Genomic DNA, 17,490 nt, shown 5'->3' on the forward strand with positions numbered 1-17,490 from the left:
CTGGTTCCTCGCGCCTGGGGCAAAGCGGAGTGTTCTCTCGTCTGCCCCGCTCTGCCTGCCACCGCCACCGCAGCTCCCCGGGGAAGGGCCTGCAGGTGTATGCAAATTACCCTGTGCCTACAGCTGTCTCCTTGCCCCCTAGGGAGCTTCGGGAGTGTCACAGCCTACTACTCTACATTTATGGAAAATGTATCTGAACTATAATTTATCCAGATGAGAAAAACTGTGAGTGCACCTCAGTTCCTTGGTGTAAGACAAGAACCGACATACATACTAACTTACCCCATCTCATGTCTTAAAGTTTTATTAAAATAATCTAAAACTCAACTGTTTTCCCCAACACGTGACTTATTCAATGATTCTTTCTTAAAAGTTAACCTTCACGTTCATGTTAATAATGCTCACCCCGCCCCCCATCCGTTTCATTTATCATCAATTTTACCAATATTATCCCTTCGAGTTCTTTATTCTAACTTACTTTCCGTTGGTTTCGGCAAAGTACAATCTTCACAAAATGTACCCCCTGAACAGAAACCAGATGGGCACACTGAGGTCACAGAGGTTTTAAAATGGCTCTCCCGCCCCCCCACACCAGCAACGGCGCGTCAGGGTCGCAGTCCTGCCCTGCTTTCCAGTATCCAGTTACAATACCCACGGAAGATCTATTCACATGCACAGAGAACAGGCCTGGCAATCCGACTCACTTTGTAGTTGACCCACGACTTCTTAGCCAGATACCTTCAGGATTTATCCTTTCTTCTTGGGATTCAGAAAGCTCATCAGGAAAAGGCTAGAATCTGAGCCCTCCCCCCCTAATATTTAATCTTGTTTAGTATTTGATAAACCTTTCTGATTTGAAGACAAGTTGCTTCTGGTCAGAACTTTCCTCCTCTTACTGGTGTATCTCCTCTGTCTGCTTTAGGCTGCACAGCGGTGTGGTTCTTCTCTTCTATACACAGAGATGCATCCTTGTTCTCAGAAGTAGCCTTCTCGAGGCAGGGCAGCTGGCCTAAGCCACCAACACCGCTTCAGGTGCTTCCAGACCATTTTCAGAGATGGTGCCACCACCGTGAGGCAGGACCAGCAGGATGACAGTCCCGCGCCACTTGACCGACACCTTAAAAGTTGCCGGTTACGTGACTTGAAACAGAATTTACAGAAGACACGGTCAAAGCTGCAGACGCAATCTCCAAATTACAAGGCATTTGAAGCAGGGTTGCCAGACTGCCCTTCCCCGGCCGCTAACCAAGAACTCAACAGACCTGGACAAGAGATCAGGTATCTGGGAAGCAGAATGGCTGTCCTTACTACTTTGCTGGAAACCAAATGTTTCTAACGATAACACATCCAGAAACCCTGGACGGCCGAGATTTTCATCTGCTGACGGCAGCCCTTTTCTGTCCTCTTCGTGCCCTCTGGTTTGCCGGATAAATCTAACAGCGAGTGAGAAAACACCAACCCTAATCTCTAAACCACATATTCTTGCAATGCTTACGGATACGTACCTCTTCTCATGCTCCAGGGAACCATCAGAAAACGCTGATGATCACTAAGCGGATTAGCCAGCAGTGGACATAAACTGTGAAGAATGACACGACGAACACAAATGGCTGGCCCGGGACACACACTTGGGGGAAGCACACCACATTTCTGGTTGTCACTTTGCTCAAATTTTGCCGTAAAGGCCTCAAGCCACCTGCCCATCCATTTTAAAACAGCCTTGTCAACTGCAGTGGCCTCACATGTGAAACCCCCAAAGGCTCAATGTGAAGCCTCAAGCTAGCACGAGGAGGAAAGAATCACAAGACAGAAAGTCCCTGAACTGCTGCGTGGAGGAGAGAGAGCTGCCCACCGACCAGGAGAACACCTCTTTTCCATTTTCATATTTAGGAAAGAAGCTTCTCCGCCGTGACGCGTCTTATTACAGCACTTACAGCAACGTTTCGTAAGTGGTACAAATACCCAGACACTGCCCGTAAACAGCGCTCACCAAACCACATCCCTACCTACCACATTCACGTAAAACTAACTTACAGTTTATGTGGTGGAAAAAGATCCGGCACCTGCAATTCAAGGGCATGATGTTGCACTTTATCAACCAACGACTTTGCACTTTTAGGAAATCTAAAAGCACGACAACATGGCTCACTGCTGGAAGACAAAAGGAAAGCTTACGTTGGTCGCCGTGTCTCAAGTAAAGTCAGCAATATCTGGATTGCACTGACGATGGCTGATTCATTTTTCTCCTTGTGGAAAATATTTGATAGAAGCTGTTCTATAATTTCTTGCCTGGGGAGACAAATCAACAGTCAAGCGCTAACCGTAACGTCAGAGAAAAAAAAAATCACGCTACCAGTAAGGCAAGTATCATACAAGAGTTCACTCCCACCTGGGCATATCCGTTTTACTTAACGTTTTATTTTTAATACATTTATTAGAGCACACAAGTGATCCTGCTTATTAGAAATGCAACTCTCCCACATACACTTTCCTACTCGCCCCACCCCGCCGCCTCAGCAGAATTACCTGGGCCCTGCTTGCCTTTGCCAATCTTGCCGAGAGCCAACAAATACTTCAAGATTGGCGGTCACCTCCCACTGAGACCAGGGTGGTGGCGGTGGTAGCTGTGGGTGGTAATAAGATTTGGAACTCTATGCCCCACAAAAGAAGGGTAATTTTTCAAAAAGGTAAATAGAACCCACAAGTGTTTTCCCACAAAGGCACTGATGTATAATTAACTAAGATCTGAAACAGGTAAAAGACAAGATCAATTGTTGCATTTTACCCTCTAATTAAAATCTGGTAAATCAAAGTAACACGGCAGCAATGAAATGGATCTGACTGAACTACTGCCCAAAAAGTATTCTCTGCGGGCTGGCTCTTCCCATTACATATTCAAGGTCATGATCAATGTAAAACACAAGGGTAACTTGTTAGGTAAACTTACATGGGTGTTCTCAAGGAAAAATCTCAGTTTCTCAGGATCTCAGTATTTCCGAATCCAAGTGAATTAGAACTGGGGTCTCCCGTACAACGGGGCCTACAGCTGGGGAGCCCCCGCTGCACACCCAGCGGAGACGCCAGTCATGCGGAGGACAGCTGTGCCCGCCGCAGCCCAACACCGCCGCCCTCTCCAGGCTAGGGCAGCAAGCAGGAGAATCTCCTTTTATTTGGGGGAAGCAAATACAACCGGTACCTAACTTCAGAGGACCCCCTTGCTGGAAGGAGCTCTCACGCACTCCCAGACCAGCACTGAAACCCCTTGTGAGACCCTGGTCCAAAACAGCACCGTAAACGCTACTCAATGCATGGCAGTCCAGAGAATAAATGCTAGGTTTGGGCTTGAGCTCTGGAAAACAGACAGCTTTTTCACAGTAAATATGTCTATTCTTCAAATAGCAGCCTCACCCCAGGTAGAGGGGTATGGACACGGCGACCAACTATAGACGTCCACCTTCTCGTTCAAGTGATGTTCTTACTTAGCAGCTTGAAACCACAATAGACAGGGGCGCCTGGGGGGGGGGGCTCAGTGGGTTAAGCATCCGACTTCAATTCAGGTCACGATCTCACGGTTCGTGGGTTCGAGCCCTGCATCGGGCTCTGTGCTGACGGCTCAGAGTCTGGAGCCTGCTTCGGGTTCTGTGTCTCCCTCTCTCTCTGACCCTCCCCTGCTCGCTCGCTCTCACTCTCTCTCTCAAAAACAAATAAACGTTAAAATCTTAAAAAATATAATATTGCTATATTACGCCATAATTTATCAAACATAAACAGATATTATACATTACTACCTAATAATATATCAACTATAGACAAATGCTATTACGATTAGTAAGTTTACCAAGCCTGTAGAAGCCTTTGATCACTGTGCATTTTCTTAATCAACAGACACTAAGAAACCACCATAACGTGGGAGCATGTGTGATATTAAAAGGGGTTGGTTCTCATCTCAAGAAGAGTGTGGGAGGCGCTGTTATAGAGTAAGTCTCCCCACTGCTAAGTGCAGTGAAGATTTAACTCAGTGATAGCAGGGGACTCCTGACTCCTCAAGTCCACGAATTTGAAGAAATTTATTCCAACTAATATTTAATGATGTCAATTCTGAGTATGTACCTGTATAACTCAATTTATAGCTGATCCAGGACTAAAGACACAGCTTGAACTCTAAGAGCTAGTCCATACACAGGCTTCATGGGTCAGATTCCACATTTGAGAGGGCTCTGGTGGCGCTGAAACTCCGCGATTAATGTTGGTCAGTCTGACATTCAAGGCGAACCTGCTGTCCCAGGTGGCCAGAGTCAACCACATGAGGCCACTGTACTCAAACTGCAATTAGTCTCAATTGATCTGTCCTAAGTGTAAAATATATGCTGGGTTTCCAAAACTTTGTGCAAAGAATGTAGACTACCTCAATAATTTCTTAAATGAGCAGATGTTCAAATATTTTGTATCAATTAGATTAAATAATTATTACAATTAATTTCACCTTTTACTTGAATGTGGCTACTGGGTAATTTAAAATTACATCTTTTATTTCTGTTGGACAACTGCTGTCACATGAACCACAGATTGTTGGTATTCAATATGTTTTTACCCTACTCAAATGGCAATTTGACGTGGTTCAACCTAATACTATGATTACTGGTATTTGAACGTGGAATGTCTTATATTTATAAAAAGAGTACATATGCCATAAAGCCAAGAATAACGGAAATGGGATGGGTAAAATGACCTATCACTCAGGAACCAATAATCTGTTTCGCTCCCTCAGAGAATCAGTCAACTCCTTCCTGGTCAACAATACTCACTGGGAAAACACAACTCTGCTTCTCCGATGACAGACTAAAAAAGTTACGACGTCTCTAATTTGTTCCTCGCTCGTCTCACACTTGCCAGGTAAGTAATACACACAAATGTCTTATTTGAATAAAAGGACCTTCCAGGTGGTTAAGCCAAAAGAAGCCACGTGAACGGCAACGTACGGAAGGACCGCAAGAGGACGGGCGAAGTCATCAGCGAGAGCAAGAGCGGCGGTGCACTGAAGCAAGGCCGCCACTCGTACCTCACAGCTAACGGTGTGTGCACCCTCCCTACTTACTCATCTGAAGGGCGGAAATGCCTGATCCTTCTTTATGCCAACGGCCTGCGGCCGTGTGGATGCAGGTCGAATGTATGCCCAAGCTTGACGGTAGGCATTCTTTCAGAAAATTTGTGAATCTACAGAAACTAATACCTACGGGTTGGCCGTTCGCGCGTTTCGGAACAGCACAGCATCCTCAAGCTATCTTCCACCCAAACAGGAGACGGTGCTCAAAGGCACGGTCTCAAAATAAGGGCACGAGCGGTTCAAAGACACAGAACATATAGGGCTTGTGACCCTTCCATCAGGTCTGGTCAGGTTGCCCCTAGTCAGCTGCAAAGATACAGTAAACACTAAGAAGAGCTTCTAGTAAGAACCATGGACTAAAATGGGTCAAATCAGTTTGTGTAGGAGACTCTTCACCAAAGACTTGTGGGGCAGTGACTACAGTCATACTGCGGCCACCCCCTCCTATGATGGCTTTACGGAATTCTAGTTTATAACTACTTGAAAGTTGAAAGTCCACACACACATGTCATTTATTCACCTTCTTACCCTGTGGGTCTCCAGCGGGCCCCACAGCAGCTGAGGTCAGATAAGCCGGCTCTCCTACCTTGTCACCCACCCGAGGGGATTTTGCAGGGACACGATTCCCACATAAGGAAGACTTACCAACACTCACAATGGTAACACGTCAAACGGCATCAATAAGAACAAAGAACAAGAACAGACTTTGAAACATACTTTTCTAGAGTGGCAAGCAGGGGATCTGGTTCTGAACTGTTCTGGATCTGTAACATCTGGTCTCTGCTCAGGCGAACAATTTCACAAAGCGACTGTGAAGCATTTGAATGCCGCTAAAGGGAAAAAGTACAATTTTAACTATCAAACACGTCAAATGTCAAATTTATAATAAAACATTAGAGAAGAAAAAGCTTAAGAAATAACACAAATGAACACTGGCCATAATAAGCTGCAGTGAACAGAAAGTCAAGCTCAAAAGAAGTCACGTGGGTAAAGACACGAGCAATTTATTCCGCCAGGCTAATGAGCCCCACGTAGCAACACTGCACGACACAGATTTCCACGTGTAGGGACACGTGATCAAAGTTCTGGCAAGGAAGAATTTCGACAAGTGAAAACTTGAAAAAAACACGTCCCCATGTACAGCTGACCTTTCAGCAACACGGGTTGAACTGCACGGGTTCACTTACACGCGGATTTTCTTAATACAGTACATACTCATGTAAGTATGCATTTTCTCTTCCTTAGGACTTTCTTAACAACACTGTCTTTCCTCTGGCTTACTTTACTAGAAGAACGTGCACGGAGCACATCCACAATCTATGTGCTAACTGACGGCCGACCTGATCGGCAAGGCTTACGGTCAATCGCAGGCTATCAGCAGTTAACCGTCTGTGGAGTCCAAACTTTTACGTGGATTTTCGACTTCGTAGGGGGCTGGCACCCCTCGCCCCTGTGTTGTTCGAAGGTCAACTGTATATACTCTTATTAGCATAGAAGCTCATAAATTAGCTTTTAAATTGGCACTGATTTAAAAAATAAAGACAGGGGTTCCTGGGTGGCTCAGTCAGTTAAGTGTCTGACTTTAGCTCAGGTCATGATCTCACTGGTGAGTTCCAGCCCCGTGTCGGGCCCTGGGCTGACACCGTGGAGCCTGCTTCGGATTCTCTCTCCCTCTCTCCCCGCTCCCCCCACCCCCGACTCGCGTGCAAGCACTCTCTGCCTCTCTCTCAAAAATAAATGGACGTGGGGTGCCTGGGTGGCTCGGTCAGTTAAGCGCCCGACTTCAGCTCAGGTCATGATCTCACAGTTTGTGAGTTCGAGCCCCGCGTCGGGCTCTGTGCTGACAGCTTGGAGCCTGTTTCGGATTCTGTGTCTCCCTCTCTCTCTGCCCCTCCCCTGTTCATGCTCTGTCTCTCTCTGTCTCAAAAATAAATAAACGTTAAAAAAAAAAATTTTTTTTTTAAATAAATGGACGTTAACAAAAAAAAAAAAAAAAAAAGACAAAGCTTCCTGGAATATGCCAATGGGTAAGAAATACTGCATGTTCTCCTCGTGTGTGGTGTAACGGCCTGCCAGGAAAGGTCCGAAGTCTCAGCACCCGCGCGCATCACGTCCTGTGGCACGTGACACGGGCACAGTCGACAGCGATCCTCTGGCACAGATGACGACACGCGCCAGGACAGCAAAATCCACTGACCAGAATTAGGAGCCTGACATTTCCCTCACGAACACAAACCGGTCAGTGCCATTTTAGCATATAATGTATCACGTAATACAAAACAGAAGTATCAACAGGACTGTCCAGAGGCAAAATTAACTTTCTTGCAAGGCAAGTAAAGAAGGTGTTAACGCCCCAAATGCTTTGTCCTTGAAAAAACATAAAAGAAAGCTGCAGAGCTGGGCTTCTCCTTTATCAGTTTCTCCTGAACCTCGCAGGCAGGTATAACTAACTTCCCGTTGAGTAATCAAGCTCTGCCGTTCAGGAACGTGAACCTGGCGAAAGGCAAGCCTCGTCCACGGACACATACTCCCCCCCGAGTGGCACGGGCCGCGCTCCCCGTCACCTCTCTCCTCGGCCCGCACTGGCCACACCTGGGTCACACGGGAGCGTGCTCGGGAAGCGTCCAACCCCCAACCAGCGTTACCACCCCAACCAGACGGTGGGCTCCCGCTGGGCAGGGCTCTTGCACTCGAGCACTGGCACGGGCGTGCGCGGGACTGTGTTCTGAACGTCGGCAGTGACGACACCGAGGGGAGCGCCAGCTGCACGGTCCCGAGGGCAAGACGGGGAACGCATAGCACCTTTAATGATTAACTTTTTTTTTTTTTTTTTTTGGAAAAGCCCGTTTCAGCTGAACTCCAGGTAGCAAAGGTTTTGAGTGCACCAGAGTAGAAGGGGCTAACTCAACCCTGATAGAAAATTCACCTTTGTGAGCCAAATGTCCTCCGGGGACACACGCCTAGCTTTGTGCTACTCCTCCGTGGGGCTCACTCTTCAAACTAAGTGGCCACCTGGAGGCCTAAGAGAGGGTCCCCCGACCTCCCCGCCTCTACTTTAAAGCAGCCCCTTCACAGACAGTAGGCTGAGCCCCACAGAAGTGCCATGTGCGCGGGGAGAAAGGGCTGAACGCCCGCAATCCCGCGTGGCCCAGCCCTGCTGAAGGTGGCAGCCAGAGCAGCGGCAGAGGAGCAGAGTGACGGGTCCCTCCACGAGGCGGACGGGCTGGTCCTGGGGACCCCTCCCCGACCCCGCACGGGCATCCCCTGGGCACACAGCTCTGTCTTCAGGCTCCAACGCGGCCTCGATCCTATTGCCAAGTCCGTCGTCAGCACCCGGGACAAAGCCAAACCCTCACGTGAGCGCCGCGAGCCAGGCCAGGAAGTGCCACCGCCAGGAGCCCAACGCTCTAGGGGTTCGGTGGTGGCGAAGATTCTGAGGTGCCGCCCGGAAAGCTTTAGCCAGAACAGAGACAAACAAGTGCAGATGTGGCCACACCATTTGGGCTCAAGATGTGCACGCAAGAAAAAAGGAGTGTGGACGGAGGTGTGCGGCAAAGGCAAGCAGACGCAGCACAAAACCCCAGCTCCGGGAGACGGTGCTGGAACCGGGGCCTGCTGTCTTCCACGTTTCCGGAAAAGTTCTGGGCAACAGGAAAATGTAGTATTTTTTAAACCCTTCAGTGTTCAGAAAACGGTCAACTTTAACAATACTTGTCCTCTACCTTCACGTCTCGTACAATTATGTTCTGTGCACATAAACACGGTTGCTTTTTAAAAAACAAAACAAGAACATCAAGTTTACAGTCGCACAAGAGAACTTACGTCTTCTTCTTGCGATGGATGAACTATTTCCACAAGTCTCTGGATAATTTGCTCCTCATTTAACCACTGTAAAACACATTGTAGAGGTAATCATAGCAATGCGTGGCTTTTGTTCAAGCCCCAATGAAGATTAACATACTTGGAAATATCCATCACATTTTAAGTGGAATGTTACAGGTTTCTCAGGACTTTGAACACTACAGGAAATTAAAAGTCCCCCAAGGAAAATGCCAGTGAATATATTATTTAAACAGCAGCCAACAGTACCAACTATGCCCCAAGTTACAATTCCCACACATAGAAATTCTACCACCAGCTTCTCGGCCACAGAGTAATTCTCAGACACCACCCACTAAAAGGGTCTGTGTTCTGATTGTTTAAAAGGGTCTGTGTTCTGATTGTTGAGGGGAGGTGGAATTTATACATCTTCTAGAAGAGTATGTACATCTTCGCTTTCAGACAGCTTCAGAAACACTGACGAAAGCAGTATTTGGTATCAGGCCTCTGGGTTAAAACATATGATGAACTTTCAGACTCAAAACCAAAGCAGCCACAGGAAGCCCAGGGGCAGTACCCCACAGCAGGAGAGTCTGTCTGCCCCATCACGAGTTCGTAAAGAGCTGGTATCCTGACCAGAACAATCTCCCCTCCACACGTGAGGTACTGCTGGGACTGCCAACAGGAAGAGGAAAGGAGTGAGGAAGAATAAATCACAAGTCAGCTAGTGGAGTATTAGTTGTGCGGACAGAAACACCGTAACAAACAAAGCACTCGCAACCGCGAAAGGACACACAAAAACAAAAACAACCCCCAAACCGGCAAAACCCAAAGGTTAAAGGAGACTGGGGACAGGGGGGAGGCGTGGCACCGGGTGGCAAGAAATCAAACACACTTTGCTGAAGGCCCAGCTGTCTGGTCCTCAAGGAGGGCGGTGCCCAAAGGAAATGCACACGAAGCTACCAGAGGGCACACAGCTAGAGGTCCCACTTCACATTTTAAGACCAGTTTTAAAACGGGGACGTGAATCCCCCTCCTGGGTGTCTTGCTCAAGTACAGACTTTGATTCAGCAGGGCGGGGGGGGGAGAGCCGAGCTCCCAGGTGACGTCTGAGGGGACGGGGCGGAGGGTCCTGACCACCCAGGGAAAAGGAGGGAAACTGAAGACTGTGAGCTAACCTGCCCCACATCCATTAAGAAGCACTTAATACTCCGGGGCGCCTGGGTGGCTCAGTCGGTTACGCGTCCGACTTCAGCTCAGGTCATGATCTCACAGTCTGTGAGTTCGAGCCCGCAAAGGGCTCTGTGCTGTCAGTTCAGAGTCTGAAGCCTGCTTCGGATTTTGTGTCTCCCTCTCCCTCTGCCCTTCCCCCGTTCGCGTGAGCTCTCTCTCAAAATACATACATACGTACACATATACATACGTATGTAAAATAAGAAAGGCATTGCCAATAAAACGGACTTCAAAGAAACAAGTAAGTGCTAAGGTTCAAAGCGGAGTATTAAGGATGGAATGGACTGGGGAAGGTTCTGGAAGAAGGCAGTGAAGAGAATGAGAGAGGAGGAGCCAGAAGACAAGAAGAACAGGCAAAGATAAGAGCCAGTGAGGAACTTCATCTTTAAGTTACTCATTCCACCCAAATTCCACTTAAGAAAGCTCTTCAAGAGGCACACGGATCCGAAAATCATCACCTACCAGAATTCTAAAATGTATGCTTTTGAAAACCAATCTCCATTCTCCCTCTTATCCCACGCTCCTAACTACCCACAAGAAGAAAGTTACTTGTGAAGACGACTTCCTGGAAACAGCCACACGTGTCCTTGCGGCCAGACCCTGCAGGGTGGCCACGGTCTCAAGAGTGACGCCGTGGGGCGGAGCGTATGCAGACGAGATTTCTCACTCCCCACCTTCCGCTCTCACCAGGGCAGCTCTAAGACCCATCCTCGACCCCTCCCGCCGAGAAACAGACCGAAACAGACCGGCAAAGGCTGGAGAGCCCCTCCCAAAGCATCCCAGGCACCTACAGATGCGCACACCTGGAAAACCAATCCTGCAAAACCTGAATCTCTTCCTCCGAACAACCTTCCTTCCTCCCCCTGCCCTCTCCCCCCACCCCTCACCCCTGCCCCGGTTTCCCAGACAGCTCTCCTCTCCCAACCTCCTGGAATCCCTCCGGGCTCCCAGCTCCCAGCAGCCCCGGTGCGGGGGTCATGATTCTACTCACATTCAGAACGTCCTGCCTGGGCTGCGGAGGCTCGATGCACGTCAGGAGCCTGAGCAACAAATCCATGATGGCCGAAGTTCCTATGTGCTTTATAATAAGGTCTACAAAATCACGTTTCTTCTTTAAGAAATCCACGATCTAGAGGAGAACAAACCAAAACTGAAAGACATGGAAACGGGCGGAACTGTCAACTCTAGGTCCTACCCCGCCCTGACCCCCGGACCCGCCCCCTCAAAGCCCACCACCACCTTCCGCCGAGGACTGGCAGACATGAAGTCAGTCATCAGACATAAAACCGGAGAGCTGCTGGTTGTTACGGTACGCAAACCCCTTAGGAAAAAAATCTCCCCAAGTATCACGCATTCCTTAATATAAACACATCATAACAGAGTCTTTTTCTGTTCACTGTCATTACTAACTTTCAAAGAATAAGGATAAAGAATTTAATACCCTAATAACGAGCATGAGAATATACCATTTAACAGTTTACGGACATAAATATAAGTCCATTAGACTTTGCACGGAAATGCAGAATATTCAAAATCCTAATTAGACTCCAGCAAGTTAAGAAAAAAAATTCAAAGCAAAAAGCATTTCTACGTCAGTCTAAGTGGCTAAGTGACCTGCTAGAGAAACATCACATCTGGGTTTCATCTGGGTTCACCTGACCGGGTTCCCACAGGGAGGGGGTGAGGGAGGGACGGGCGGCTGCACAGAAGGGACGTGGAAACACCCAGAGGCCACCTGGGTCTCTCTTCTGTGCCAGAAGAGGGAGCCGGTTCTGTCCTGCACACCCTGCTGCGCCTTCTGTCCGGAGCCACCCGGGGTCCCTTCACAAGTCCCAGAAGCAACACGGCCAGGGTGGCAGCCGCTAATCTCACCGAAACCTCTCGAGAGCCCTCGAGGTGAGGCTGCCCCACTCGGCGTTACAGATGAGGAAACCGAGGCGCAGACCAGTTCAGTATGTCGCTAGGGCCAAACCGTGGCTGCCCTGAGGTTTAAACTTAGATCTGTATGCCACAAAAGCCACAATCCTGCCATTGTCCCACGTGGAGAAGCCTAAGAGCCAGGGATGACAGAAACTGCTCCACACCACCGGGCACAAGTGCAGGACTAACCATCATACGTTGCTTCTCTAGACACGTTGTAACAGAAACTTGCAAGAAGTTAATCCACTCACAGCTGAGTCACACGGTTTTTAAAAGCACGAGGAAAGGAGCAAAGAGGAAAAAGTCAGATGTGCCCCAAATACTGCAGGATTCAGTGGCAAGGCGCCGGACGTGGGGCCCCAAGGCACGAACTGCAGCCAGTGCCGTGGCCAGCAGAGCCAGGACGGCAACACGTCCTAGATGGAGGAGGACACTCCTGACGTGCGAGCCCCCAACACGGAAGGCGTCCCACGGCTCGACTTCCTGCCCCGTGAGCGAACGAACGTCCGTGTCGGTTAAGCCAGACGGAGTCGACGTGGTTTTCGTCACCTGCAGCTGCACAGCCCCTTCCTAATAACATATCATGTGATGGGACACCTTCGTTCACACTCTTAGGTCTCAACGGGAGAGAGAGGCGCTAGGTTTGAGCTCTTCCTACAGCGAGAAGAGCAGGGGTGACTCCACTCAGAGTCCTAAGCCAAGAAGCACAACAAACAACAGAGCGGCCAGGCCCATCTCTCAGCATTTCATCAGCACGTGCCGTCACCTCTGCACAGAGAGGTCTGACCTGGAAGGCCGTGCAAATGCTGAGTCCCAGAAAGCTTCCAGCGCGTTCTGGCTCTACAGTGAAGGTCTGGTGAGAACCGGGACCCGGGGATTCGGGCTCCCCCAGCACAGAGGGAAAAGAAAAGGCACGACGAAGGTGTAAAGACCTGTTTCGATAATGGCTACAACCATCCGAAAGGACCAGGAGTAACTGGGGCTGATGGGACGAGACCCAGCAGTGCTGCCACTTCTCCCCAGCAGGCAGAACAGGGAAAGACAACCTGGGTGACAGTGATCATGACTGGGGATTCACTCTCTAAGAAAAGAGAACTTCAATCCCAACTCATTTAGGAGGGTAATGCTGCTTAATTAAGAACGTGAAAAGAACAACCTCGTCTTTCTAAACTCTGCCTTGGCACAGTCAGACGGACTGGGCCTAAAATAGCTTCAACCCTCCGCTGACAGCAAGGACAGGTCACGGAGCCTGTTTTCCATCAGGAAGGAGGTCAGGCCCGGCCGGCTGGACCAACTGCACCCGGTCATCACACCCTCGCTCGCCGCTCTCTGGCAGATCTGCCTGTACTTGAGCGTCGAGGCTCTCGTGGCTCCTTGGGTGCGTGTTTCCGTAAGCGGATCGTAATCTCCTGGTAAGCACGTCCTTTTTCGCACCAATATCCACCACAGCTGTGATTCTCAAACTGTCATCAGAGTCATCCAAGAAGGCTTATGAAAAATCCCAGATCGCTGGGCCCCACCCCCAGAGTGTCTGATCCATTAGGTGTGAGGTGGTTAGAACTTGCATTTCTAACAAATTCTCAGGTGGCACTCATGTCCAGGAACCCTACTTTGAGAACCACTACACATGACAGATCCTTAGAATACAAATTTCCCACGCAGATCTGAATTGTTTAGGAACAAAACAGACATGAGGGTCTGGGGAGGGGGGACGGGAGGGGAAGGTTCCTGCCACAATAGTAACGCAGGAATTTCTGCCCCCAGCGCTACTGGACAGGAACAGCAGTCTGAACAGAGACGTCTCACGCTAAACACTTAAGCTTTTGAGTGGAATCAAAACATGGGCATAAACTAATCATCAATTACATTTCTAGAAAAGCTTTTTGATTTAAAGCCTCATCTGTTGTGCTCATCATTAGGGGAACGCAAAAAGTAAATAAATAATAACGATAATTAAAAATTTACTTTGCCAGAGTCACTACGACTCCTTCAACCACTCGGTAGGAGCCACGGCGCTCGCTACCTTCGCAGACAGACACCCCACATTCTCATGCTCCAAATATGTCAAAAGAGGAAACCAAAGTAAACCAAAAAACGGAGCTGTGGGGCACCGGGAAAAGAACATGTCGAGGGGGAACACACTCATTAACGTGTGAATCAGTGGTAGGTCAGTATATTTAAAGTATACTCTTCCTCTACAGAACCTGGACTTACGGCACACTCAGAACACTGAAGCAACAAAATGACTGGGGGATCATCTCAGGGGGATGATCAGCCCTAATACTTACCTTTCGGAAAATAATATTTACCTGTTCTGGTTTTCTGCTGATAAGAATACTTAGCACCTTGCTGAAGAAACTGGCAAGTAGTGGGTTCAAGGGGGAATCGTTTAGGAGGAAGCTATATAATTTCATTAGCAAGGACTCATCTTCTCCCAGTCTATCATTCATCTGGGAGACATCAGAAGTGAGCAACTCACAAGATATATTTGGGTACCTAGAAGAACAGGACACTTGTATCATCATCTGTATTAACAGTTTCATGACATAAAGTAAAAACACAAATCAGAAAGGCTTCCTAAAATTTTGTCAAGAACAAAATCACCTTTGGGAATTAGAAAAGCATGTCAATCCATTCTGTCCAACCTGTAGATGAAAGTGAATTTTCTACCGTGTCTCAAAAATTACTTCTAAAGCAAGCTGTGACAGGATACGTTTTCCCCAACAGAACTAGAGCACAGCCAGGGCTCGGGAGCCTGGGGAGGCCACGCCGCAGGGCGTGGGCCTTCTCCCACAGGACAGGCCTGGCGAGATGCGGCAGCTGAGAGCCTCGGGCTGCAGCCCCGAGCAGCCTGCTCTGACGTGGGAAGTGGCCCGGCTCGTGGGACGACCACGGGGGACGCTGGTGTCCAGGAAACCGCCCTGCACACAGCACCTCGTAAGCACTCGCTCAAGACACATGCAGGTTCCGAGACCGGCCACGCCTATTTTCACATGGCTTGCAAATGGTACCAGAAAGCTGTTTTGGGGGCGCTTAGCAAGTGTCCAGTCCATGTCACATCTTAAGAGAACAGATCTTCTAACATAGGGAAGTGGAGAGGAGGACGTCAGCCTGAGCTAGCTACCCAAGTGGAAAAACGGCATACGGAAAAAGAGCTCTCCAAGCCAGCCTTCCACGGTGGTCCGGGATCAGCCCCCGTCAGACCTCACTGCCGTGGGACGCAGACCTCTCCGCGGACCCTTCGGCCCTCGAAACACCTGCACCCCGAAAGCATGCTTGCCTCTGCCCACCAGAGCACTCTCTCTCTCTGAAAACCAGACAGCTGATCCGTTTTCTCCACTCGCTCCTTTTACCACAGTTTCCCGTCTGTTTTCAATGGCAACAAATGGAGACGCCACGGCTCTTCCGGCCACAAGCTCACTTCTCTGCTCTTACTTCCGCCCCGTCAAGCAGCCAGGATCCAGAACCAACTAGTCCTCTGGAGCGGCAAGTCAAAGGCTGACCAGGACGGGGAGGTGACGGAACAGCCACAAATAGCCGCAGGACAAGAAAGAGGGGAGGACCGCAGTCTAGAACACACGCCACGCCCCTCGAGGCGCCCAGGGGCTGCCTGCTGCGAGGCCCCCGGCAGACCAGAAAGCCGCAGCCTCTGCGAGGGTCTGGGGTGAGGTCGGAAGATGGAACAGGACAGGAACGTCCCCAGAAGAACCTTCGTAGGGAAAAGGACAACACAACTGGAAGGCGTGCGGGCATCAAGACCATATGATCAAACAGCTCTCTTCTGTGGCTCAAATTAGAGTCTCTCTCTCCTACTCTGAGCAACACACGGGCTCAAAGACGCCACAACACGAAGTCGCCGTTGTGCCAGGGGCAGGATCGTGCACGGGGTGCAGGTGCAGCTTCCGGAGTCGCACCGCCCAGGTTCGGACTCCATGTCTACCACTTACAAGCTGCACGACCTTGGGCAAGTTCCTTAGCCTCCCTGGGCCTCAGTTTCCAAGTCTGCAAAATGAAGACAACAGCATTTACCTCACGTGGAGGGATAGGACATACGAAATACTGGGAAGGAGGCCCGGAATAAACAAAAGCTAACTGTTTTTATTCCTCTATATTTTCTACTTTACAAAGCTTCCGAAATGCTACTACGGGGAACACTGGGGGACGATGTTGGGGGAACATTGTCTCAATTACCCCAATTTGAAATTGCTGGCAAATAAAGGACTGGTAAAAGGTAGTGGCCTCAACCGTGGCCGCAAACCAAACGCGTAGCGTGTATTCTCCAAATTCTGACACACGAGGTCCAGGAGAGGCTAGAGGCATTTAAAAACTTTTTTCAATGAATTTTTCACCTGTTTTTGCACAGCGACTGAGACACACGACCTAGATAAAGAGGCACACGTATGGGCCTGGGCACTATACGAAAGGCTCAAGGTCCTGGTTCTGGACAGGCTGGGGTCCTCTCTCTCTCCCCTTCCCTACCTCTCAAACATTAAACGAGCTTCTAAAACACCCTAAGACCCCCGCCATCCCACCCTGCGGCAAGCGCCACCCTCCCCTCCCCCCCCGGCCCCAGCACAGGCTCTGACCCCCCGATTCCTCTGTAGCTACACCCCCACCTGCATCTGGACTCCTTCCTCCTCCCCATCCCCAGGGCCGACTCTGCTCCTAAAGCCCCCCTCCCCTTGTCCTTCTGACCACACGGCCTCCAGCCCGCTTAGGCACAGCACGTCCCTGGATGGCTGCCTCCCTCTGCCCCGTCATTTCCCACTGGACTGCACACGGCCTCACCGGCACAGAAACCCCCCACTACTTCTCCCACCGGGGGTGACACCACCAGCACACCTCCCCTGACTCCTATCTGCCCGCAGCGCCCACTTGCTCTCTCTGCTCCTTTCCGGGGAAACTAGCTAGAAGAGCTGTCTCTGCTTTGCTGCCAGTTCCTCCTCAGAGAGCTCCCGGCCGGGCTCTCCCCTCCGCCCCTCCAGAGAACCCACGCTGCCGGGGCCCACGTGCTCTGTGCTGCGGTCACCAACGGTCACGGGGCCTGTGCGCAGCGGCCCCGACCCACTTGTCCCATCTCTCCTTCCCGAAGCCTGGCTTCCCTTGGCCTTCAGGGCGGCAGCCCCTCCTGGTCTCCTCTGGCCCCCAGCCCCTCTGCGGGAACCTTGACCCAAACAACAGCACCTTAGCTTTAGGATTTATTATACTACTTAGGAACCGAGGCTTAAAGTTCTGCTAGATCAAATTTCTGCTAAATAGTTTAGGACGGAGGTATCTGTCATTAAAATTAAAAAGGTTAGCACAAAATGACAAACCTTTAACACCTTGTGTATGATCATCAGCTTAGAACAGTGATGAGTTCAATCCACATGTGCGACTAATACAGTTATGAGGTTCACAAAACACAGAAATCA

The 17,490-nt window shown here is 49.7% G+C and overlaps 1 protein-coding gene across 24 annotated transcripts in view; it reads right to left on the reverse strand.

The window, feature by feature from the left end:
- The window catches only part of PPP6R3 (protein phosphatase 6 regulatory subunit 3), a 137,597-nt gene that overhangs the window by 50,197 nt on the left and 69,910 nt on the right, over nucleotides 1-17,490 (reverse strand). For 22 of the 24 annotated variants that reach the window (XM_060607491.3, XM_060607490.3, XM_060607489.3 and 19 more), the window contains 5 exons: nucleotides 14,386-14,572; nucleotides 11,148-11,285; nucleotides 8,927-8,992; nucleotides 5,822-5,934; nucleotides 2,176-2,289 (listed from right to left, as the gene is read on the reverse strand). In XM_060607491.3, coding sequence (XP_060463474.1) covers nucleotides 2,176-2,289; nucleotides 5,822-5,934; nucleotides 8,927-8,992; nucleotides 11,148-11,285; nucleotides 14,386-14,572 — 618 coding nt within the window. The remainder of the gene's footprint in view (nucleotides 1-2,175; nucleotides 2,290-5,821; nucleotides 5,935-8,926; nucleotides 8,993-11,147; nucleotides 11,286-14,385; nucleotides 14,573-17,490) is intronic. The other 2 variants (XM_060607492.3, XM_060607493.3) reach the window with 1 other exon arrangement.

This window comes from Panthera onca, chromosome D1, assembly GCF_046562875.1.
Source record: "Panthera onca isolate mPanOnc1 chromosome D1, mPanOnc1 haplotype 2, whole genome shotgun sequence".
NCBI classification, from domain to species: domain Eukaryota; kingdom Metazoa; phylum Chordata; class Mammalia; order Carnivora; family Felidae; genus Panthera; species Panthera onca.